At 39.2% G+C, this 26,695-nt stretch overlaps 1 protein-coding gene across 7 annotated transcripts in view; it reads right to left on the bottom strand.

Moving 5' to 3' along the window:
* Slc4a4 (solute carrier family 4 member 4) overlaps positions 1–26,695 on the bottom strand; it is a 426,516-nt gene that overhangs the window by 27,347 nt on the left and 372,474 nt on the right. For all 7 annotated transcript variants that reach the window (XM_060381236.1, XM_060381237.1, XM_060381238.1 and 4 more), the window contains 2 exons: positions 10,721–10,834; positions 7,793–7,954 (listed from right to left, as the gene is read on the bottom strand). In XM_060381236.1, coding sequence (XP_060237219.1) covers positions 7,793–7,954; positions 10,721–10,834 — 276 coding nt within the window. The remainder of the gene's footprint in view (positions 1–7,792; positions 7,955–10,720; positions 10,835–26,695) is intronic.

Genomic DNA, 26,695 nt, shown 5'->3' with positions numbered 1-26,695 from the left:
TTAATAAAAAATTTTAAATAAATAAATAAAATGGCAAAAAATGTTACAGTCCACCTTCTCTCTCCCATTCTCAACTCAAAATCCTGCTTCTCCTTCAAAAGGACCAACTCCTTCAGCCCTCTATGGTGCCATAGAGGTGCCACCACAAGAGTCCCTGTGTTACTCTTGCCCCTGACAACCCACCGTCTTCACAGACTAATCTTGAAACATCTTAATCAATATGTGGCACTTCCCTGATCAAAACCTTTCAGTGGCTTCTGGTTTTCACCCATAATACCATGATAGTAAAAAACTAAACAGTGTAAAACCACCTCTAAAGATATCCATGAACATTTATTCCTATAACTATTCATTGGCCACTCCCTACCCTGGCCACCTTCTAGCAGCATCTGGAGATATTTCTGGGTATTACAACTTAAGAGAATCCTGGACAGAAACCAGACATACATGGCTGCTGGTACACATGGCAACCACTGCCAACTGGACTCTTCAAACTTGCACATATGCTGAAAGTAACAAACCTTGCGTTGTGTGACTTGGCCTACCACTCGCTTTGGCCTGAGCTTGAGTCACTTGCTCCCCTGGCCTGCTCTCTGCTTCTTCAACAACAGGCTTCTTCTCACTCTGGGGCCATTGAGTGGCAAGCTATTATGTAATAAACATTTGTTGAAGACTTATTTTGTACTAGGCCCTGTGTTCAATTGAACAGTAAGACAAGCACCCACGCAGGTTATCAGCTCAAGTCAGGCAGGTGAACGAGTGACCTAACATACATACAGGATACGAGTCACAGAGTCAGCTCAAACCTTGATGTTTCCTTCAGGAAAGAGACCAGATATTAAAACAGTTTTACCTTCAGCATTTACCACAAACATTCGGTATATAGGAAACAATCTAAAACTGCCCTTGAGTTCATGACTATAATAAACCCAAAGCATATGCAATCTTCTGAAACAGCCAAGTATTTTAAGCACAAACACCGAAACTATCTCTTTGAAACTGCATATCCCTTGCTAGTAAAGAACAAAAGTAATTTAGGACTATGTGCACAAAAATCAAAATGTAGGAAAGAGAAAAAGGCTAGAAGCCTAATGTGTATACATGGTACAAAGATACAAGAAAGGAAGAGTTGTGAATAATACACAAATGGAGTAAATGTTTATCATGCCACGAGCCTACAGGATTTGAGTCACTAAGGACATTCCACCAAGAGCTCACAATTGGAGGAGAGAACTCAGATCCCAGTGGAAATTAAATGGCCTCTAAACAGCCAAATTCACATAAGTTTGGAAAAGATACTAAAAACACCGAGGATGGAGCGTTTGAGTACGTCTTGTCTAAAAATGGCTTTATTCCATGTAGGCAGCCACAGATGGAGGAGCGGGGATGGGTTTGCATATTCTTCAGTTTGTCTCTCTTCTCTCGCAGTGTCGTAAACCTAAGAACCGTGTGACCAGATGAAGCCTTTCACTTACATGTGTTTATCCAGGCTAACATGGCATTGGGGTGGGCCGCACCCAAGTTGGCTAGCATAAGCCATGGGGTTTACTTTGAAAACATGTTGGCTAAGAAACAGGGATGAAGTAATTACAGAAAGCACTGTATGAGCCATCATGTGACTGGTGGCACAGAATAATATAAATCACTAAGAAAAAAAAACAAAACAAAACAAAAAAGCAAGGGCAATAAAAATTACATTAGGGGTGAAGGCAGGTGACGTCGGGGGTTTATATTTAGAAACGCTTAAAGGATGGAGTCGCTTTTGATGAACAGCAATGTCTGAGGAGTGGACCTTCTCGGTCACAGCAACAGCAGAACTGTGAGAATCAAAAAACCAAAAGGCCATTTGCAAGGGGCACTGGCTGGCACTTTGCGGCAGAGTGTTTTAAATCTAGGTTGAGGTTGTTTCACAAGGTTTTTTAAATGCCAAGCTGGGAGAGACAGTTAAGGTGCAAAGATATAGACAGCCAACGTGCTTTAGACATAGGACCAACGTGTGAGAACGTCACCCTAAAAACAAAAAAATGATGCAGGTGAAGTGAAGCAAGAAATATTGATTATTATGCTTGACTGGCTAAAATATTACAAAAATCTAGTTTGAAATAAGAGCACTAGATCCAGGACTATGATAATAGGGACAGAAGTGAAAAAATACAGAGCAAGGTAGAGTTTGGAAACTGTTTTTTTTAATTAAAAATAAACAGTGAAAATATCATATTTAGATTGATTCTCTGCAGAGTATATCACAGAGAAATGGCTGCCAGATCTATCTCATATCTTATCTCTAGGTATCTGTCCTAAATGATTTTTGCCTTCTCCAGGAGACTCTTGAAGCCACTGTTTTGGGAGGAATACCTCTGCCTTTGCCCTCTGAAGATGGCTCTGCTCCGGCCTGACAATGACTCAGGAAATGACCTCGGGGGAAGTACTTGACCTTGATGAGCCTGCTTTGTTCTTGAGTGCTGAAGGTAGTGCTGCATAGCAAACCAACATGGCGGCAAACATCCAAGAGTCTTGGTGCTTCTATATCAGTGTGGGATTGTTGGACAGAATGGAATGGTGGATGCCACCCCAGCAGAGCAGACAGCCAGAGCCACGTGACAAACAGCCAACGCAGAGGCCACCCCAAGCATGCTGCTCTCAGCACTGTGGTGCATCCCCTTGCCACCTCAGGTTTCTCTTTTGAACTAAGTTCACAGCTTTTAGTGTCTTTTACAGTTTTAGGCAGAATCTCTGATTTATATATTCCACAGCTCTCATTTTCTAGCAAAATGAGAACAAAACAATTTCCAGAGTGCACAGCCTTTGATGCACACACACACACACACACACAAAAAAAATGTCCACTGGTGGTGTTAGATTTGTGACAAATGACTGGCATTCACACCACTACCATCATTATGAAAAAGAATAGTTTCAAATAGTTTCAAATAAACAATTCGAAAAGGGACAGAAACTCATTTTTGCACATTCACCTCTCATTTTCAGGGCAAACACTAACACTCCCAATTTTCTAATGTTTCCTACAAGACAAAGAGAAATAAAAATGATTCTCTATTTTATCAATCCTAAATACATTTAATTCGAAATTTAAAATTTTATCAGTAAGGAAATTTGAGAAGCAGTAAAGGAACAGAAACTCACCTCCAAAAGTACACAGCAAATTTTTGGCAATGACAGATTAAAATTTAAACTGGGTTTCCAATACTTTCAGATTAAAAATGTATTAGTCAAAATCTATATTTAGCCTTTCCATAAACAAAACCAACACCAAGACCCCTCCTCCTCATACTAAACAGAGTCAACAGAGAGCCTTGCCTCTCTTAGTCTTGCCAATGAGTACAATGCCAGATTGAAAAAAAAAATCCCCAAGGAAATTCTTAAGCATAACCCTGCAACTGAATTTGTGACTGGAATTCACATTACCTATGTGGCTTTGAAGAGCCCAAGCTAAAAAAACTGAGCTTAAAGTGGTTGTGGCTTTATTCTTTGCCCCTACTTCTTCCACTGTGTATGTATGTATATACATGGATATATATATATCCATATGTTTATTTATATGTATACACACACACATACATACACACACACACACACACACGTATGTTGAGGAATGAATGGACAGAGATAGGAATGGATGGATTGTGTACTGCTACTTTTGTCCTTAATTAGGCCTTGCCCTTCTACAATGGAAGGCGGATTCCTTCCACACCCCCTAGAATAAGTGATTATGACTTCTTTAACCAATAGATTATGGTCAAGTGAGGAAGCAAAGCTGAGAGCTGTAGGTGTAACCGGGATTTTTTTTTTTTATTGCCATCTCTTACTTCTTAGTTCATGGCAATTAGCTGCCATGGAACAGGTGCAAACAACAGTTAGCATGCCATGAGAAGTTCAAGCACCATAGAAAGGCCCCGGGAGGTAAGAGGCTGAGTGGTGAGGTGAGGTGGCATTGAGAGAGACATATAGATCACACATGTGAATTGGTGCATGAGCATGCTGCATGGAGCAAAGGTGACAGAGATAAGGCAGACAGCTCATGGAAAGGCAACACGCTAAAAGTGAGTTAAGTACACAAGTGAAGACGCAACCCTGGACAATCGGCCCAGCTGAGATTTTAGATGCTGCCATCAGTACTATTTAATGCCAGCTCCAAAAAGACCTCAGGTAAGAACTGCCCTGCAGAACCAGTGAATCCACAGAACAAGAGCTGCTAACGGTTTGTTGTTTTAAGCCACTGAGGTGTTTAATGGCTTGTTAGTGGCAAAACGATGCTACAGAGAGAACAAGAAACAGCACTCTTGTCCGGGACAAATCTCAAAGGGAAGAAAAGCAGAGGGGTGGAGGGAAAATCTATTAAATGAGCAAACGCTGTGTGGGTCCTGGTTTAAACAAATAAACCATATGTTTAAAGTTTATTATGTTGGGCTGGTGAAATGCTTGTCATGCAAGAATGAGGACCTGAATCCAATACCCAGAACCCACATGGACAAGGCATGGTGGCATGCACTTACCGTGTGCTTACAACCTCAGCATTGTGGAAGTACAGACATCTGATCGCTGAGGCCTGTTAACTAGTCAATCTCCCCTTGCTGGTTGACTTTTGGGTAAGTAATAGATTCTGTCTCAAAAACAACGTGGGCTCCATGACACCTGAGATTGTTCTCTGACTTGCATGAGCATCCTTAACACATGGAAGGTACACCTTGAACAATTTACGTACTTCTTGGCCATTAGAAACCTCTGTTGAGAATTCTCTGTTTAGCTCTATTCCCCATTTTTTAATTGTGTTATTTGGTTGGTTGGTGTTTAAGTTCTTGAGTTCTTTATATATTTTAGAAATTAGCCCTCTGTTGGAGGTAGGGATATTAGCTATATAGAAAAGGACAACCATACTACAAGAAGCTAAATAATAAGGAGGGCCCAAGAGAGGATGCTTAAATCCCACTCAGAAGGGAAAATAGTATAGATGTTGAAAAGAGGGAACTGGATGAGAGAGTGTGTGGTGAGAGGAACAAGAATGGGGATCAGATGGGCGGAAATCAGGGGTGGGGGGCAAGAGGGCTGAGAGAGAGAAGAGAAACTGAGGGGGGGCATCTTAAGACAAGCTGGAGACCTGTGACAGAATAGGTTTCTGGGAGGATATGGGGGTGACTCCTAGCTGCAGGCACATGGAGACTGAAGTCCTAGCCAGGCAGGACTTCCAGTGAAAGCAGGAGAACAGCAACCCACCCACATAATCTTTTACCCCAAATTACCCTGCCTATAGGATGTCCAGGAGTAAAGATGGAACAGAGATTGACAGAATAGCCAACCAATGACTGACTCAACTTGAAATCCACTCAATAGGAGAAAGCTGACCCCTGACACTAATAGTGACGCCCTGCTCTGTTTGTAGACAGGAGCCTGCCATGACTTCCGTCTGGGAGGGTCCACCCAGCAGCAGATCAAAACAGGTGCTGAGACCCACAGCCAAATATTAGGCAGAACTCTGTGAGTCTGCTGGAGGAATTGGAGCAAGGATAGAAGGTCCTGGAGAGGACAGGAATTCCACAAGAATATCAACAGAGTCAACTAACCTAAGCCCATGGGGGCTCACAGACACTGAAGCACCAACCAAAAAGCTTGCATGGGCTGGACCTAGGCCCACAACACATACATAACTGATGGGGTCTTATCTGACATGGACTCTGTTGCCTGTTTTGGGATCACTTTCCCTTAGCTGGGCTGCCTTGTCTTTATGTTGGTTCCCTAGCAAGTGAAGAAGGGGTCTTATCTGACATGGACTCTGTTGCCTGTTTTGGGATCACTTTCCCTTAGCTGGGCTGCCTTGTCTGGCTTCAGTGGAAGAGGATGAGCTAACTGTTTGCTCATAGAACTAATAGGTTAGCGTATGAGACTCAGAGCTGCACACTGTAAAGCCTTCCAACAAAAGCCTAAAAAAACAGGCTGCAGGTCTGTTGTGGAAGTAAGGCATAAATACACTAGCAGTTAAACAACAATCTTCAACCTGAAACTGTGTCGTTTTATCTGATCCTGGTGTGTATTAAATACACAATCATTGTAATGTAAGTTTTAATCATTCCCTTATGATAATTGAAAACTGGTGCCTTATTTTGTACCTGTGACTACCTCAAGTTTTTGTTCTGTAAAATTCTTTCTGACTCAGCATTCATTGGGAGTATACGCCAGTAATCCTCTAGCTCCCATAATTTTCCCTGTCTAGACACACAAGCCAGTGTTCTTTCTCCACTTCCACATCACTGAAAATGCCAGGAAATCACTGCATCCCATATCACTGTTTCCCTTAGGATTTAGGGAACTGTCTGGGAAGTTTCCTCTTGACCACACTTTGTGTGAACAGCCACACAGAGGTTTTCCACATGTTGGATGCCCTACCCAGCACACTTCAGGAATGACACATACTGTACATGGGCCATTACTGCCTGCCGTCCCCCCAAACTTTCAAGACTGAAGCAACTGAAGCACCTTTTTAATGAAAACAGTGACTTTTTTCTTAGTTTTACGAGTTATGAGATTTACTTCTTTCTCACCATAATATGCAGTTCTGACTGGATGGTTTATTGTCTAAAATACTCATCTGCCTAGTAAATTTCAACAGTCAAAGGCTTTGCTTTCCCTGGATCTTTCCTGTATGCTATTTTTTGGCTAAATTCATTTTAGGTGATATATTTTCTTGTTTCTGGATGTGACTCTAATACATTTTCATGCTTCTCTTATTTGGTGATTGTGAACAGATGATTAATGTATAATATAAAATGCTTAGAAAATGACCTGATTCATGGTAAGTAACCATTAAATTTTAGTCCTTTTTACTGTTATTATTCATCTCTCATCCCCTACATGGTATTTTAAAAAATCATTTGTTTCTTAAGTGACCTAAAATGTCATTAGATATAGAAAACTTTATATAATTTATTAATAATTTCGGCAGGCTCTTGAAAGAAACGTTATACCATTAAACCATTTTCTTTAGGTTCATGACAATGCCACTCAGCCAATGTTTGCAAACCTCAAAATATAAACATAGAAACTCTTCTCCATACCTTATGACATGTAATATCCTGAGACAGATATTTTAAGTAAGGGGGTGTGTGAATACTTACTAATAACTCCTAAGTGGATCTTTGAACAATCTTTAATAATAAATCTTTACTCATTCCCAGGACTAAGAATCAATATGACTAAAGAGTTAGAAATGGCAATCAGTCTGACCCAATCCAGCCTTCATACACTCCACACACAACTTTCAAACTGTCACAGTAACCCTATAAACAGGTGCAATTCATTTTTTGTGTACAGTAGCAAGAATGGAACTCAGGGCCTTGCGATGTAGGTAGCACTCTGTCACCTAACTACGCACCTCCCAGCTCCTAAAAACTTTCTGGAAAGCAAAAAATCAAAATAAAACAAAACAAAAAAACAAAAACAAATCATAAAACTCTGTTTATTTAACAGAGAGAAGGTACTTTAATTAAATCTTTGATTACAGGTTCTTGATAGACAATGGTTGCCATATTTAAATCAGAAATTGAGAGACTAAGTCTGTACCCATTCCTCCATAGTGACAGAAGTACAAGTTGAAACGTTTTCCTTTTGTTTAAGTGAGTGCACCCTGAGATGTTACACCGAGGACCTTACAATGATCTTTCTATGACTTTACATTATAGTGTGTAACTCTCAGTAAAGCTCACTTGTTTTTGAAGCGATAGATACTACCAAGAACTAAGGAGACTGTAACAGGCAATGGTAAGCACTTTGGGGCACTTACCTTGAGCTTATGTTCTTTCCTGTTCACAATCACAGCCGTGATTTGCTGGTCCATGAAAATCAGAATGGTGACTAACAAAGCCGGGATAGCAGCAGCAAGGTACACCCACCAAGGGTTTCCTCCAAACGGTGGGACAAACCAGCCTCGGTTAGGACTTGTTGGCTTAAATAAAAGAGATAAGGGACCTCACAACATGGGTAATACATGCTACTTGGTTTTTAACAATTCAAGTTTTGGAGGGTCAACATATTAAAAATAGAAACAATTATAGTGATCATTAAGGAAAGGAAAGGAAAATATGAAATATTGAAAGAGAAATTATTTGAGATAACGCATCTAATAAAAAAAGAAAAAATTAACATTAAGGGACATAGAAGTAAATCCTAAATGAAATATTCTAAGAAGAGGTAGCAAAAACTTACAAAGCCTCCATGGATTTTGTTTGAATTTTAGCAGGCAACAGAAGTTGTTTCTGTTCCTGCCAAATAAATGGCTTCTTAACATATAAAACACTATTTTACATGGTATAATTGAACTAAGGGAAATATTCATATCTCTTGTTTCACATGGGAAAATTATCCAGATGTGAGTAAATCTACAAAACTATGTCAGAAAACGAGAAAGAGCTGCCATTCTTCAACTTTCAGCAGAACATACATGTGTGTTACAGAAGGAGAATATTATGTGCTCAAGTATACAACAAGGATATTTGCTCAACCATTTTTGTAGCAGCTTTATTTGTAATATCCAGAATCTGGAAACAACCCAGATGTCCCTCAGTTAAGGAATGGATACAGAAATTGTGGTATATTTACACAATGGAATACTACTCAGCAATTAAAAACAAGAAAATTTGCAGGCAAATTGTGGCATCTAGAAAAGATCATCCTGAGTGAGGTATCCCAGAAACAGAAAGACACACAGGGTATATACGTACTTGTAAGTGGATATTAGACATATAATATAGGATAATCATATTAGAATACATCTAAAGAAGCTAAGCAAGGGGACCCTGGGTAAGATGCTCAATCTTCATTCAGAAAAAAGACCTTGGAAGATGGAGAAAACAGGGAACAAGACAGGAGCCTACCACAGAGGGTCTCTGAAAGACTCTACCCAGCAGAGTATTAAAGCAGATGCTGAGACTCATAGCCAAACTTTGGGCAGAATGCAGAGATTCTATGAAAGAAGGGGGACATAGAAAGATCTGGAGGGTACAGGAGTTCCATAAGGAGAACAACAGAACCAAAAAAAATCTGAGCCCATGGATCTTTTCTGAGACTGATACTCCAACCAAGGACCATGCAAGGAGATAACCTAGAATTCCTACTCAGATGTAGTCCATGGCAGCTCAGTGTCCAAGTGGGTTCCCTAGTAAGGGGAATAGTGGCTGTCTCTGACATGAGCTCAGTGGCTGGCTGTTTGATCACCTCCTCCTGAGGGGGGAGCAGCCTTACCAGGCCACAGAGGAAGACAATGCAGACAGTCCTGATGAGACCTGATAGACTAGGGTCAGATGGAAGGGGAAGAGGACCTCCCCTATCAGTGGACTGGGGAAGAAGCATGGGAGGAGAAGACGGAAGAAGGGAGAGATTGGGAGGGGATCAAGGAGAGGGCTACAGCTGGGATACAAAGTGAATAAATTATAATAAATAAAAAAATTTAAAAAACGATTGCTTCTCCATGTAGATAAAGAAGAAATTTAAAAAAACACGAAAAACAAATAAATGTAACTGTAATACTACTTATGAGTTTGTTCCTTCTTTTGTTTTTCGAGACAGGGTCTTATTCTATAGCCTAGGCTAGCTTGAAATTCCCAATGTAACCCAGATTGGCCTTGAACTTGTAGAGAGCCTCCTGTCTCAGTCTCCTGAGGGCTGGGCTGGTAGGCAGAAGCCACAAACCCAGGATGCATGTTTCCTCTCAGTTTGCCCAAAAATCCATCATGGAACAAACTCCATCTTAACATTCCCTGTACCACACATTGTGAGCTTGTAAGGCAAGACATCTCATCTTGCTGATTAAAGCATTTCAACCCCCTCTCCCTGGAGAGGATGAAGTCTGGCTCCAAGAAAACATTTAGAAAATACTGATTCAAATGCATTAGTGGTCGAATCAACAAAAATTTATCTTTGCTAATGAAAATGATATTATGCCAAAGATAGTCTTTACTGTCATATATGTGAATGTGTGCATGCATAGCTCTTCCTCATTAACTAGTTTTATGAAATTGCAATCAGCTTAATAGTGTTTGACATTATTATTTCAGTAGCAGAGAAAACAGTATTTTTCTAGAAAACTGCTTAAAGTTTTGCAATGAAAACTACATAGATCTATAACTATGAATGACTGACATGTAAGTTTTATCTCTTATACCTACATATACCATACATCCAGAAAATACATAATTCTTTTGTCTTCTTTGGAACAATTAAACTTTATAAATGCTCCTGGCAGGTAATTTGGTAGGAAGAAAAGAACACTAAGTTAGAACGTGAAGGCTTGAATTCTAACTTCACTGCCTGCCACCACTATTTAAGAAGGACGGGCATGTTGCCTAAGTTTTGAGAGCATTAGTGGGTTAACAAATATAATGCTAGTTATGTGTGGACTCGTAGGAACTGCTCTATGAATCAGGCTGATTCGGTCTATAACACTGTCTGAAATATTCTAAAATATGTAAGGCAGAGTTAGTCGATGATATATGCTATTTGAAAATAGAAGTCAATAAAACACAAACCCTAAATTCGATCGTAACTGTAGTGTTTAATTTTAATGAAGAAATTAGACTAACTATAAATGAGCCTAATAGGAGATTTCTTTGAGGGTAAAATGGGTAGTTATGCAAAACAAACTGAAGATCCACAATAAAGGAAAAGAACTAAAGCCAATGAGCTTGAGGAACAAGCAAAAGAGATATTCACTCACCTTGAACTCACTTGGCACAATTAGTTTTGGGGTGTCCACACCTACTAGAGCATCTATTACACAGAATATGAGAATGGACAATATAATGGCAAAATCACTGATCAGTTTTCTTGCCTGAAAGAAAAAAAAAAAAAGAACTGTTTAGTACCAGATATAGGCCTGTGTTTATTTTCGATATAAAAAAGAATTTTATATTTAGTCTAACAATTTATCAACAAATTATCCTCTGGCCAGACATAGGAGAGGTCACTTAAACAGGGTATATCCTTTGTCCTATGAGCAGCATGAAAGGCATTTGGGTAAGAATAAAATCTAAGCACACATTGCACTAGGAAATAGAACTCAGTTTTTCCTGGAAAGCAGTGCTGTAAGTAACAAATAAAACATCAGTGTCTTAGTCACTGTTCACCAGCCTTTAAGAGACACCATGATGAAGGCAACTACTGTAAAAGAAAGCATTTAATTTGGGGCTTGCTTATCCTTTCAGAGATTAGTCCATTATTATCATAGTGATACACAGGCAGACTGGTGCTGGAGATGTGAGGTCTACATCCTGACCTGTAGGCAGAGAGAAAGAAGGATCCTGGGCCTGGCATGAAACTTTTTAAGCCCACCCCCAGTGACACACTTCCTCCAATATGGCCACAGCTCCTCAAACAAGGCCACAGTTCCTAATCCTTATAATCCTTTCAAAGAGTTCCATTTCTTCGTGACGAAATATGAGCCTATGGGGGCCATTTGTATCTAAACAACCACTAGAGGAAATCTCATTAAGTAGCCTGAGGATGGCACAAATCTATCAGGAGAAGATTCCAAGTTTAGCCCACCAAGCAATGTCAGTATCAAACTCCACAGTAAAGTCCAGATATGGTAGAAACTGCAGACTGCACAAGCTTTTTCTAAGAAACCATCACTTGTTGGGCTAGTCATGGAACACTCCTTGATATGAGGAATCTCTTCATTGTGAAAGTGTGATCACCATTATTTGGGCATCCACTATCCTATGTGTGTCCTCTGCTCAGGACAAGATCTGAATATTAAATCCTGTGCTTTCCCACAAACAGTTGCAGAATCACTATTTAAAAGCCACTAAGGGGAGGGAGGATCCAAGACAGTGAACAGATCACACAGTGTGTGATTAGCAGGTAAGCAGTGACTGCACAGATACCAACAGACTGAACTGTGGGCCCCCAAGACACCAGCAACTGTGTCTCCCAGGTAAGAGGAAGAGCCATGGTGTGAGAAACAAGTGGGTCCGACCTCAGGTCCCTCACTTAATCCCCAAAAAAGTTCCTGGGTTCCTGCAGGTGGGCAGTTCCCAGAGCCTAGCCACATGCCTGTGCACTGTGCTCATCACCCCAGACTAAACTGTAGGCCTCAAAATATCAGAAACTGGATCTCCAAGTTGAGAGAAGAGATCACAGTGAGGAAAACAAGTGGTCCAAATGCAGGTCACCTGACTAATCCCCATAAAAGTTTCTGAGTTCCTGTAAATACTTGGTCTCCAGTGTCTAGCCACACAGCTGTATACTTTGCTCACAGGCCAGTGAATACCTTCTGGGTTCCAGGATACACAACTCCAATTTCAGGCCTCCTGACACCTGGGAGCCATGGGAACAGCCCTAGATGCCAATCCAAACCTCAACCCGTCTCTCTAGGAAGATCACCCAAACCTATGGGCTCCCTGGTTCTCCAAGATGGCTGTGTCCAGAAAACACAGTGTTTGAGCATAGTGTTTGGGCAGCTGCAGCTCATTAACCTCAGAGCAAGAAAGCCAGTGGTGGAGACAGATGTCTCCAGCACTTTCCCTGGTGAGAAGAACCCCTAGGCTCCTAAGGAGTCCAGTTAGTCCACAGGATCATACATCTTGAGGAGAGATGAAGCAAATCCCTGGAATACTGTCTGCCAGTCAGAGACCATATCCACCAATCTGAAGAGGGATTTTATGGCAACATCCAGCATCCTGCTCAGGGCTCTTCCATACTTCCCCTTCACCCCCCAAGAAAAAGAATCCAGTGGGCATCTGAAACTAGCCAATGCCAGAGGCAACCAGGTGGCTAAAGAGCAGCATAAAAACACAATCAACAAAAGTCAAAGCAATATGGCATCTCCAGAACCCAGTTATCCCAAGGCAAGCAGCCTTGGATATTCTAGTACAATTAAAATACAAGAAAGTAGCCTTAAGTATACACTTACATAGATGATGAACAGAACAAACAAATAAAATGCATAAAGAAATACAAGAAGATGCAGTCAAACAGACTGAGGCCATTAGAGAGGCCTGTAGAGAGAAAATTAATAAATCACTCAAAGAAATACAGGAAAACACAAACAAGTGGAAAGAAATCAATAAAACAGTTCAAGATCTGAAGATGTAAATGGAAACAATTTTTAAAAAAGCACAAACTTTGACAATCATGGAAAGATAGAACTTAGAGAAGAAAACAGGAACTACAGAGATAAGCATCTCCAACAGAATACAAGAGATGGAGGAAAGAATTGCAGGTGTAGAATATCAACAGAAGAAACAGATGCATTCATCAAAGAAAATGTTAAGTATAAAAAATTCCTGACACAAAACATCTAAGAAATAAAGGACATTATGAAAAGACAAAACCTAAGTATAATAGAAATAGAGGAAAAAGAAGATTCCTATCTCCAAGGCCCAGAATATATTTTCAACAAAATCATTGAAGAAAATTATCCCAACTGAAAGAGATGCTTATAAGCATACAAGATGCCTACAGAACACCTAAAAATTAGACCAGAAAAGAAAATCCTCAAGCCACAAAATAATCAAAACACTAAATGTACAGAACAAAGAAAAAATATTAAAATCTACAAGGGAAAAAGGCCAAGTAACATATATTGGTAAACTTACCAGAATCACACATGACTTCTCAACAGAGACTATCACAACAGAAGGGTCTGGACAGATGTCATGCAGACCCTAAAATAGCACAGATGTCAGCTGAGACTACTGTACTCAGCAAACCCTCAATCAAGATAGATGGAGAAAACAAAATATTCCACGACAAAAAAAAAAAAAAAAATTTAAACAGCACCTAGCCACAAATCAAGCTGTACAGAAGATACAAGAAGGAAAAATCCAACCCAAGAAGGCTAACTACATCTAGGAAAACACAGGAAATAAATAACTTCACTATAGCAAAACTAAAAGTAGACAAGCACACAAATGCACTACCACAACCAACAGCAAAATAAAAGGTACTAACAATTACCAGTCATTAACCTCTCTCAACATCAGTGGAACCAACTTTCCAATAAAATGACACAGACTAATAGAATGGATGCAAAAACTGGACCCAACATTCTGCTGCATACAAGAAACACACCTCAACAACAAAGGTAGATATTACCTGAGAGTAAGGGGCTGACAAAAGGTTTTCCAAGCAAATGGAGCCAAGAAGCAACCTGGAGTAGCCATTCTAACATCTAATAAAATAGACTTTCAACCAGAATTAACTCAAGAGACGAGAAAGGACACTTCATACTCATCAAAGGAAAATTACAACAAAATGACATCTCAATTCTGAACATCTATGCCCCAAATACAAGGGTACTCACATTTGTAAAAGAAACATTAATAAAACTTAAACTATACATAGATTCCCACACATTACTAGTGGGAGATTTCAACACCCCACTCTCATCAAAGGACAGGTCAATGAAACAGAAGCTAAACTGAGAAATAATGATACTAACAAATGTCATGAATCAAATGGAACTAACAGATATCTACAGAACTTTTCACCCAAGCACATAACAATATACCTCCTTCTCAGCATCTCACAAAACTGTCTCTAAAATTTACCATATAATAGCTTACAAAGCAAGCCTCAACAGATACAAGAAGATTGAAATAATACAGGTATCCTATCAAACCACGATGGACTAAAGCTGGACCTCAACAACAACAGAAATAACAAAACGCCTACACACACACGGAAACTGAATAACTCCCTTTTCAATGACAACACGGTCAGAGAAGAAAAAAGAAATTAAGGACCTCCTAAATTTTAATGAAAATGAAGGCAAACATACCCAGATTTATAGGACAATGAAAGCAGTGCTAAGAGGAAAGTTTATAGCACTAAGTGCCTTCATAAAGAGATTGGAGACATCCCATACAAGCAACTTAATAGTACATCTGAAAGCCCTAGGAAAAAAAAAGAAGCAGATACACCCAAGAGGAGTAGATGGCCAAAAATAATCAAACTCATGGCTAATATCAATAAATTAGAAACCAAGAGAACAATCCAAATAATCAATGAAACTAAGAGTTGGTTCTTTGAAAAAAATCAACAAGACAAACAAACCCTAGGCCAAATTAACTAAATGGCAGAGAGACACTATCCAAATCAACAACATCAGAAATGAAAAAGGGGACATAATGACAGACACTAAGGAAATCCAAAGAATCATTAGGTCTTGGGTCAAAAGTCTATATGCCACAAAATTTGAAAATCTAAATGAAATGGGCAATTTTGATAGATTCCACTTACCTAAGTTGAATCAAGATCAGGTAAACAAATTAAACAGTCCTATATCCCCTGAGGAAATAGAAGCAGTCATCAAAATCTCCCAACCAAAACAAACAAACAAACAAACAAACAAACAAACAAAAAAAGCCCAGGCCAGATGGGTTTACTACAGAAGTCTACCAGACATTCAAAAAAGAGCTAGTAACAATAGTTTTCAAACTATTCCATAAAATAGAAATGAAAGCAACATTACCAAACTCATTCTATGGGGCTGCAGTCACCTTGATATCCAAACCACACAAAGACCCAACAAAGAAAGAGAATTTGAGACCAATTTCTCTTATAAACATTGTCACAAAAATATTCAATAAAATACTTGCAAAACTGAATCAAAAAACATATCAAAAGTATTATCCACCATGACCCACCTAGGCACCCCTGGGGTGATTTAATATATGGAAACACATGAAGGTAATCCACCATATAAACAAACTGAAAGGAAAAACAAACAAACAAAAAACACATGATCATCTCTTTAGATGCTGAAAAAGCATTTGATAAAATCCAACAGTCATTCACGTTTCAAGTCTTAGAGAGATCATGGGTACAAGGCACATACCTAAACATAGGGACAAGACAAGGTTGCCCACTCTCTCTGTAGTTTTCTTTATTTTTAAATTTTTTATTATTATCATTTATTACAATTTATTCAATTTGTATCCCGGCTATGGCCCCCTCCCTCATCTCCTCCCAATCCCACCCTCCCTCCTTCATCTCCCCCTGTTCCCCTCCTCTAGTCCACTGATAGAGGAGGTCTTCCTCCCCTTTTATTTGACCCTAGCATATCAGGTCTTATCAGAACTGTCTCCATTGTCTTCCTCTGTGGCCTGGCAGGACTGCACCCCCAGCCCCAGGGGGAGTTGATGAGAGAGTCTGTCACTGAGTTCATGCCAGAGAAAGTCCCTGCTCCCTTTACTAGGGATCTCACTTGGAGAATGAGTTTTAGGTCCTCTCCATGCATTGTCCTTGGTTGGGGTAATATTCTCTTCAGGGGACCCAGGGCTCAGTTTTTATTTCTTTTCAATAAAGTACTGGAAGTCCTAGTGAGAACAATAATACAACTAAAGGAGATCAAGGGGATACAAATTAGAAAGAAAAAGGTCAAACTATCATTATTCACAAATGATAAGATAGTAAATGTAAGTGACCCCAAAAATTCTACCAGGGAACTCCTACAGCTGATAAACACCAAACACCTTCAGCAAAGTGGCTACATACAAAATTAACCAAAAAAAAAAGTCAGTAGCTCTCCTATATACAAAAGACAAATGGGCTAAGAAAGAATTTTGGGAAACAACCCCCTTCAAAATAGCCAGAAAAACAAACAAACAAACAAACAAACATAAAGTATCTTAGTATAACCCTAACTAAGTAAGTGAAAGACTTATATAAAAAAAAACTTCAAGTCTCTGAAGAAAGAAATTTAAGAAGATATCAGAAAGATGGAAAGATCTCCCATGTTCATGGGTTGTTAGGATCAATATAGTAAAAATTGACCATATTTCCAAAAGTAATCTACAGATTCAATGCAATACTCACCAAAATACCAACACAATTCTTTACAGACCTTGAAAGAATAATTCTCAACTTCATATGGAAAAACAAACAAAAACAAACAGAATTGCTAAAACAATCCTGTACAACAACAGATTGTCTGGAGGTATCTCCATTCCTGATCTCAAGCTGTACTACAGAGCAATAGTAATAAAAACTTCATGGTACTGGCATAAAAACAAAACGGTGGATCAATAGAGTTGAATAGAAGACCCAGAAATAAACCCACACACCTATGGATACTTGATTTTTGACAAAGAAGCCAAAACCATACAATGGCAAGTAGAGAGCATCTTCAACAAATGCTGCTGGTCTAACTGGATGCCTACATGTAGAAAAATGGAAATAGATCCATATTTATCACTCTGCTCAAAATTAAAGTCCAAATGAATCAAATACCTTAACATAAAACCAGACACACTAAAATGTGTTATAAAAATGGAAAAGAGCCTTGAACTCATTGGCACAGGAGACAACTTCCTGAACAGAACACCAATAGCTCAGGCTCTAAGATCAACAATCAATAAATGGGACTTCATGAAATTGAAAAGCTTCTATAAAGTAAAGGACACTGTCAACAGAATAAAATGACAGTCTACAGACTTGGAAAGATCTTCACCAACCCTATATATGACAGAGGGCTAATATCCAAAATATATAAAGCAAACTCAAGAAATTAAACACCAACAACGCAAATAATCCATTTTAAAATTGGGGTACAGAACTACCAGAGAAGTCTCAAGAGAGGAATATCAAATGGAGAAATCTTTAAAGAAATGCTTAATGTCATTAGTCATCAGGGAAACACAAATCAAAACGACTCTGAGATTCCATCTTACATGCATGAGAATGGCCAGGATTAAAACCTCAAGTGACAGCACATGTTAGCGAAAATGTAGAGAAAGGGAAACATTTCTCCATTGCTGATAGGAGTGCAAACTTGTATTCCACTTTGGAAATCAATCTGGTGCTTTCTCAGACAATTGGGAATAGTGCTACCTCAAGCCCCAGCTATACCACTTCTGGGCATATACCCAAAAGATGCTCAACTATACAACAAGGACATTTGCTCAACTATGTTCATGGCAGCTTTATTGATAATAGCAATAATCTGGAAACAACCTAGATGTCTCTCAACTGAAGAACAGATACAGATATTGAGGTACATCTACATAATAGAACACTACTCAACTATTAAAAACAAAGAATCATGAAATTTGCAGACAAATGGATGAAACCAAAAAAGATCATTCTGAGTTGACGCAACCCAGATCCAGAAAGACACACATGGCATATACTCACTTATAAGTAGATATTAGCCATATAATACAGGATAACCATATTACAATCCACAGACCTAAAGAAGCTAAATAACACGGAGGATCCTGGAGAGGGTGCTTAATTCTCATTTAGAAGGGCAAAAGAATAGATATCAGAAGCAGTTGAAGAGAATGAACAGGATGGGAGCCTAACATAAATGGCCTCTGAAAGACTCCACCCATCAGGAGATGGAAGCAGATGCTAAGACTCACAGCCAAACTTTGGGCAGAGCACAGGAAAACATAGGAATGAGTGAGGGAATAGAAGGACCTCAAGGAGGGGACAGGAGAGCCACAAGAAGACCAACAGAGCCAACAGATCTGGGCCCTGGCATCCCTGCAGAGACTGATGCACCAACCAAGGACCATGCATGAAGAGGACCTACACCTCCTGCTTAGATGTAGCCAATGGTCAGCTCAGACTCCATGGGGGTTCCCTAGTAAGGGGAGCAGGGGCTGTCTCTGACATGAACTCTGCTGCTTGCTCTTTGATCACTTCCCTTAGTAGGAGTGCCTTGCCAGGCCACAAAGGAGGAGGATGCATGCAGTTTTAATGAGATTTGATAAGCTAGGGTCAGGAGTTAGGGGAGGAGGGCTCGCCCTTTCTGAAAACTAGAGGAGGGGAATAGGGAGAAAGAGGAAAGGAGGGGGCTACAATTGGGATATAAAGTGAATACATTAAAAAAAACAAATTTAAAAAAGGAATGAGGAAAAAATAGTCATTAAGTGGGACAGGGGACTTTTGGTTGTGTTACAGTTCCTCTGTCATTCCTAGAGACAATACTAGGGGCCTAACAGCTTAACTAGAGCAGACACCTGAGCTTCTCTTGGCGGGGGGAACACAACAGTGCATCACTGGGTTGTTCATTAAGCACTATCCAGTTCCTAATGTTCTGCTTTGTGATAAGAACACCTTAGTGAGTAAAACAGATATAATCCATGACTTCAAGAAGCCCCCAAGCCATGTTATATGCAACAAAGCTGGCTCCTATGTGAAATTAGGGTTCATTTCAATGTCAAGCTATCTCAAGGTGAATGGTCAGCTTTCTGGCACCCACTGGATGACAAAGACGGGCCCAGGAAGTGCATGGTTCTCAAGGTAAACGGGCTCCAGAAACTAAAACTATCTCCATGTGTTTTGTAAGAGCTGAAGCAAGGACTGGAAATCACATGGTGATGTGGCATGCTCTAAAGAGCTCAGGTGTCAGGAGCAATGCCACTAGCTAGCAGTGGGATCAAAGATACTACTTCTGGCTGGGAAACCTTTGTCTTCCAGAAGGCCAGATCATGTTAGCTTTGGATTTCTTAAGAAGTACACGCCATGGAAGAGAAGACCAGCTATCGGGAAGAAGTTCACTTTAATTACACACGATGGTGTCAAAAGCAAACAGATGACAGGAATCAAATAAAGGAAACACGGAAAAACAGTTATGACTACTCTTGCTGTAGGCAGATGATGTGGGCCGAACATTCACTCTCATTATTCACAATATAAACGCAAAGCTTTTGTTAGCTTCAACTTCTCTACTTGCAGAAGAGAGTCAGAATAACTTTACACTGCTTTTCTTTATCAGAATTAAATATGATTAACCATGAGAGGATTCAACATAACTTCTGGATAAATTATTATTGCTATCTTGTGTTCTAGGAGGCCTGGACTGCAAAATAAATTGTCTACTGTCAAGAAGTCTCTGACATGAATCTTTAATTCTAAGAAGCAAGAATATCAAAGCCCAATAATCATATTGAACTCCTGCACAGAGATTATTTTGATTGGAAATACCTAGAATTAATGCTTCCCAGGGCTTCACTACTGGATGAAACTAATTTCTTAAGTTTCATGTAAGTAGTGTTGATGACAGCAATTCAGGATAGTCTGGCAAAGGTTGGTCCTAGGAAGCAGTTTCAGTACTATGTTAGGGTGTTACAACTATCTTTGCTCTAAGAGGCCACAAATCCCTGTACAGCCAGAGTTAACTTAAGTCCAGTAGTTCTTACTAATATTCATTATTGCCCCAATTCTCGCCAACAAAAATCTAAGCAAGCAACTCAGATATTCTATAAGTTATTCAAAGAGGTGGGAACAGTTATTTTAAAATACAGATTATTCCTTTTTCTGTAATAGAGAAGGGATGCTAATGAAATTAATCTGCAATTCCATGGTCCTAAGTTCCCAAGCTCTCCAGGTCTACCTGTGGGAGCCCTGCTGTACCGCAGTCACTACTGCACCTGGCAGAGCACAGGCAGTGCCTTGGGTCTTTTGTAACTTGACTACCCTGTCAGTCCAACATGGTGAACTGGATATCATCACTAAATTTCCTTGCGGGGTTTCTGACTTGGCCCTTGTCATGCCCTGCATCAGAAATCTTTGCCCAGGCTTATGCTTTCCACCTGGCTTCCAGCTGATAATACTGTTTGGGAAGATGTGAGGCTCCATTTGATAGGGGGTGGAATTCTGGGGTGGATCACAGGATGTAACATCTTGGTCCTGATTCCGGTTAGTTGCCATTTGGGAAGGCACAACACCTGATCCTGCAGCAAGAGACAGGGATGACTCAGCAGCCGTGCCTTCTTGGTTATGAGGGGCTGTATCCCTGAACCATGACAGATCAACCGCTTCATCCATTATGGGTGATATGGACCTGTATACTCAGGTAGACAGATCAAGGCACAAGATGGAAACTACCATGAGAAAAGAAATCCCCTCTACAATGCTAAGAATCTATTCAAAGTCTTTCTCTATGTAATTTTTTTTGTAAAAATTCTAACTATATTTTAAACATGGAATATACAATATTCCCCCAAAATTCCTTGAGCTATGAAACTATGATCACTTTGCTAAAATCAAACTGCTTTCTTAAATTTTTTTATATTAGTTATAGTTTATTAACTTTGTATCCCAGATGTAGACCCCTTCCTCATTCCCTCCCAATCCCACCCTCCCTCCCTTATCTCCTCCTTGCCCCTCTCTAAGTCCACTGGTAGGGGAGATCCTCCTCCCCTTCCATCTGACTCTAGCTTATCATGTCTCTTCAGGACTGGCTGCAATGTCCTCCTCTGTGGCCTAGCAAGGTTGCTCCCCTTTGTGGGGGAGGTCAAAGAGCCAGAAACTGAGTGCATGTCAGACACAGTCCCTGTTCCCCTTACTAGGGTACCCACTTGGATACTGAGCTGCCATGGGCTACATCTGAGCAGGGGTTCTAGGTTATATCCATGCATGGTCCTTGGTTGGAGAAACAGTCTCAGAAAAGACTCCTGTGCCCAGATATATTTGGTCCTTGTGGAGCTCTTAGACAGAGTTTATTTACATAGCCCTGAATCCCCTGGAATTTAGTGCACAGATAAGGCTGGCCTAAGATTCATTGAGATTCAGAGGCTGCCTCTGCCTTCCAAGTGCTGAAGTTAAAGGCATGCACTACACCTGGCTAAATAACTCAATTTAAAATAAGTGCCTACTCTCAAAAAATATTTCTAGAATTTCAAATCTAAATCAGAATTATCCTCCACCTGTTTTGTTTTGGGGGGATTTGATTATTTCAATGGTATTGCCATTTTTTCAAATAATTTTTAAATTCCTTTTATGATTTTATTATTAAATGGATGGACATTAGCTGGATTACACATATTAACTATCGGACATTTGTCTGAAATACCATGATTGTTTCTTATTTCAATTTACTTAGTTATTTTTTATTTTCCCACTTCAAAAAGTGGTATATGGTCCTTGTAGAATACTTAGAAAAAAATTTTAAAAATGTGTTTCCTAATTCCTCTATATAGAAATAAATTAATATCTGAAATACATGAAAACACATCCTCCTGTTGTATGTAAGTCTACTCACAGGTATGTGAACAATTAACCTTTGATATTCTGATTTTTTTTTTGGGGGGGATGTTTTGTTTTTGAGATATGATCACTATGAAGTTTCAGGTTGGCCTCAAAAATGTGATCTTCCTGCTTCAGTCTCCCAAGTGCTAGGACCATAGGCATGTGCTCGCACACTCAGTAGAGAATCTGTTTTCTCTGTCCCTTCCACAGTCTTTCCTATCTCATTTGATATTTTCTGTGACAGCAACATTAGTGATGTCAAAGTATTATGCCGAACGGATATCAAAAAATCAATTTTTTCTAATATTCTGCTGTTTAGATTGCTTCTAACTTCTCTCAATGCTGAAGAATATCAGAAAGAAATATTTGCAAACACCTGGGGCTATTTACTTGGAATAAATTACTCTAGGCAAAACTGTCCCGTCAATGTGTATATAAAAATTTAAGGCTCTGGGACACAATGCCAAATTACCATTCAGAATGTTATATTGATTTACCAATTTCACTCTACCTAACATACAAATGACTCTGGATAATGTAAAAAGTTAAATCCATACACAAAAAGAAAACAATTTGCTGCCCCTGAAAATATTTAAAAGATTATTAAAAAGCCGAATCTCCTAAAACTGTCCTTTTATGTGGCTTAGTGAACAACTGTATTTCTTGTTTCATTCTGATTCTCGTGTTTTATATAGATTCGATATAGATGTATCACCCCTTAAAAATGACTTTAGCATTTATTCTCAGAAGTATCTCATTCAATGGAACAAAGCCAACACTACACAGATAGAAAGCAAAGGCAGAATTCTAAGTGATTTGGAGCTCCTTCCAAGAGCACAGTACTTGCACGGGTAACAACCAGACAACCAAAGTCATTTTTCATAGTTGTGTTTGATCTAGGGATGCTAGGATACTCTGAAGACATTTTGGAAACTGAGTTTAGTAGAATTCCTAGGCTGCTCTAATGGTTACATCTAGACTTGTTTGCTGGCTTCTTTTTTCAACTCCTCCCATCTCTTCATGTTCTCTCTTCTAGTTAGACTCTTGCCATAATGATTTTATTCAATTGAAATTGATACTTTAAAAAAAAAAAAACATCTCTTCAGGGCTGATCATGCCTCTAGCTTCTAAATTCCAGAACCACCTATCCATTTGATATTCCCACTTGGAATATCTTAGAGGTACCTAGAGAGTATACTTAGAGGTATCTAAAAATTATGTCAAAAATTAAGTGCTTAAACTCCTCTGGTTCATCATTCCAGCCAAGCCTTCCTGACCACTGATGCCCAAACCAGTGTTCTCCTTTTGATGGCAGTTTAATTTACATATTGTTTGGGATTTTTAAAAAAATACCTTTTTCAACCCACTAAGAATATCTTGTATTTAACAAGATAGCAGTTATCTTGACAATATACATAAGATCATATTTATGTCATATGGTTTGCTGTTCTAGCAGCTTTCATGGTTTCCCTCTTTCACATTTGTATGCCTTCAGGACCTCTGTCATGAGTTGTGATGAACTTGGGCCAAGTCTGAATAAATAGCAAGTTCCAGGCCAACCTGGGCTATGTCAAAGTGTTAAAGCAGGAGAAAGCCTAACCAGCCATTACTGGCCTTAAAGGTGAATGAAGGAGCCCAAGAACCAATGAATGCAGGCAATGCCTAGATAAAAGCCAGGAAATGCATTGTCCCTAGAACACAGTCCTTCTCACGCCTTGATTTTCAGTTCACTGAGACCAATTGCACACTCCTTACCTCCACATTTTAATTTAAACCTCCAGTTTTGTCTCTTTTGTTGTTCTAAGGCACTATGTTTATGGTGGTTTGATAAGATAAATAAGTATTCTGAATGTGGGACTACACATATATGCATTATCCATGTGTATACACACACACACATATAAGAATAACAGGAGTGTGGGTACAGATACATTCTTTCTGGTAGAATTCCTGGGCAATGGCCATCTTGTCAAAAGTAGCACTGTTAGAACACGGGTGCAAAAGTTGCTGAAGATACAAATTCTAATACATGCCAGAATTATAGTTCTTAAAATTTATAGAGGATGAAAAAGCAACCCTATTAATGATGCTAAAACTCACCAAAAATCTCAGGCAGAGCTACGGCATTCTCTGCAACATCTTAACTTGTATTTACCGTCCTCTCTCCTAGGCCATACGGTATACAGTTGAGGAACTGCAGAAATCACTCCTAGGGATGTTTATGATTAGGGAATTCATGTCTAAGATGTAGGACCCAGTTTTAACATTCTTGTCAGGGACATTGCTCTTCCCCAGATCACTTCTATATTTAACACTAAATCTAATACGGAAAGGCAGGTGGGGTGCTATGTTATCAGGGTGTTCAGGCCTTACTCTCGACTGAGATTAACTGGGGAAAACTGGCATAATCAGGATGCCTCCTGAAGATGTCAAGTCAACTAGATGACAAACAGCCTAGGGTCTGTGCCTCAGCATCTGCAGGACTCATTTGAAGATAGGATTTCTTTGGGCCCTTCTCACACTTCGGAACACATTTAGAAAATAAAAAAAAAAAGTATATTCTTTCCTTTTATTGTTTTCTCTTTCAAAACAATATTTATGTAAGTCAACATGTTAATAAAAATAAACCCAGAAATTCATAGTTTGCAATTCTCTAGTAGTGACTATCAGTGATAATAACAGGAGAGGTCTAAATGTTTTCATGAAAAAAAAAAAATCTGACTTTTTTTTTTTTTTTTTTTTACAGGATCTTATGGCCAATCTTTTGGATCAGGGACCTCAGACTTACTTAGGATGGGCATTTACAACCATCCATCCAAATCCAGTTCTAAGGGTCTTTAGGCTAACCTTCAATAGCTTATGGATATAAATTATCCGAATGTGAGAGAAAAACAAATAAAGATAACTTATAGAGAGCGAAACCTTGATATTTTTAAAAATTGTTTTTCATGGTACATGGATATGCTACAACATGTGTCACTATAACTTATGGAAGAGAAATATCTAAAATGAGACTATAATGATGTTTGTGTAATGCGACTAGTTTTGACAATTTTTGTTATTTATATTGGAAAAAATTAATTGAAAAAGATTTTCTATCCTCTGCAAAATTAATTATAAAATATCTCAATTACGCTAGCGTGCTGCAACCATATTAAATATTTAAGCTACCAAAGTAAAGAAGAAATTAAGTGTATGAGAAAGACAATTCCAATAATCATACGCTGTTCTTTTATTCTTGGGCAAAAACAACCTAATAAATCTATTATAAATGCACTTTTTATGAAGGATGATACCATATTAATTATTGAGGGAGTCATAATCATAGAGACACCAACAGCGAGAAGCCAGTTAATTTACAGGGAAAAAATAAATAAATTTGGTTCCTCGGAAGCCCCAGAGGACATTCAGTTTTCACTTTGCGAGGACCGCAGCTGCTCTTAAATTAACTGGGGTGGGGGTGGTTGCTGTGAGCCTGCAGAGACATCCCCAATGGATGGAGCTGCAACAGAGAGACAAGCACAGCAGGCACCTTGTGGGCCCTCAGTAAATATTAATCTGTGATGTCAAGTCCTCTAATGAGAGTGGTGCTTGGAAGTTCTAAACAATAGTATAAAAAAAGCATTTATTCCAGAAGAGAAAAAGGACACTCGACAAATATGTGCCTTTTGGCAGTCACGGCCATGATCGTTTTGAAACTTGATCTCCCTAGTAGCCAATACTATAAAGCTTGCTTTTAAAAAAGTACTAACATTACTCATAGCCGTGATCTTAATTCATTGTATTTTGATCCAATAATACCTACTCTATTCCAAATCCAATAAAAGAAAAGCCTGGTTCAAACTGTAGAGTTTCAATTCTATAAACTTCAAGTCGGGAAGATTTGGGGGAAATGGGAGGTAGGCAGGATAACTTTTCAGGGTGGAGCTCACCGCCTGCTAGTAGGACTTTCCTAAGTAGGCCTGGTGAAGTACTCCAGTGAGGAGACTGAGAAGTTAGCAATCACTAACAGAATATTTTCCCCATCCTGCATCAAAACTGGGCAGTCAAAGAAGGAACAAAATAAGCACATCCCAGAAACAGATAACCAAACTCCATGGGGAAAACTATGGTCAATCTTCTTCCCTGAGATTGAAACTTAAAAATCTTGGGCTGATCTAGAGAAAGGAAACCAGAGGAGTCAAGATTTAGGAGAAGTATCAGAAGAAAAATGGTGATTTTTTTTTCCCCCAGCTTTCCTGAAAAGCTGAGGTGAGACTGTCTTCCAACATTCACAATCTATGACAGGAAAGGAAACCTCAGCTTGTCTCTGTAACTCCTGGGAGTGGGAGTGGACCCTGTGGACAGGGTTTGTGAGAGAAAAGGATAGATTTGTGTCTGACCAGGAATGGCGGAGGGATGCTGTGTTCTTGTCCCAGACACTCTCAAGAAACGTGGAGACCACAGCTTTCTAGAAATGGAGAGGCAAGATTTGACTCCATCAACAGCATCAACTAAATGTTAAAATCCATTAGGACTCAACTGCCCAAAATTCCCAACACTCTCCTAAAGTCTCCTTGGATATAACTCAAACCATTAAATAAAGGGGTTCAGGTCTGTAAGAGAAAGTTAATTTCAGAATTTATATTAAAATATAAGAACCTAACTTTAAATGACTAATTAGTAATTAGATAATCTAGAAACAGGAAACTATTGTTTTACTACATAG

The sequence above is a fragment of the Meriones unguiculatus genome, chromosome 3 (genome assembly GCF_030254825.1).
Source record: "Meriones unguiculatus strain TT.TT164.6M chromosome 3, Bangor_MerUng_6.1, whole genome shotgun sequence".
Classification (NCBI taxonomy): domain Eukaryota; kingdom Metazoa; phylum Chordata; class Mammalia; order Rodentia; family Muridae; genus Meriones; species Meriones unguiculatus.
This window is presented reverse-complemented; position numbering and strand designations above follow the sequence as displayed.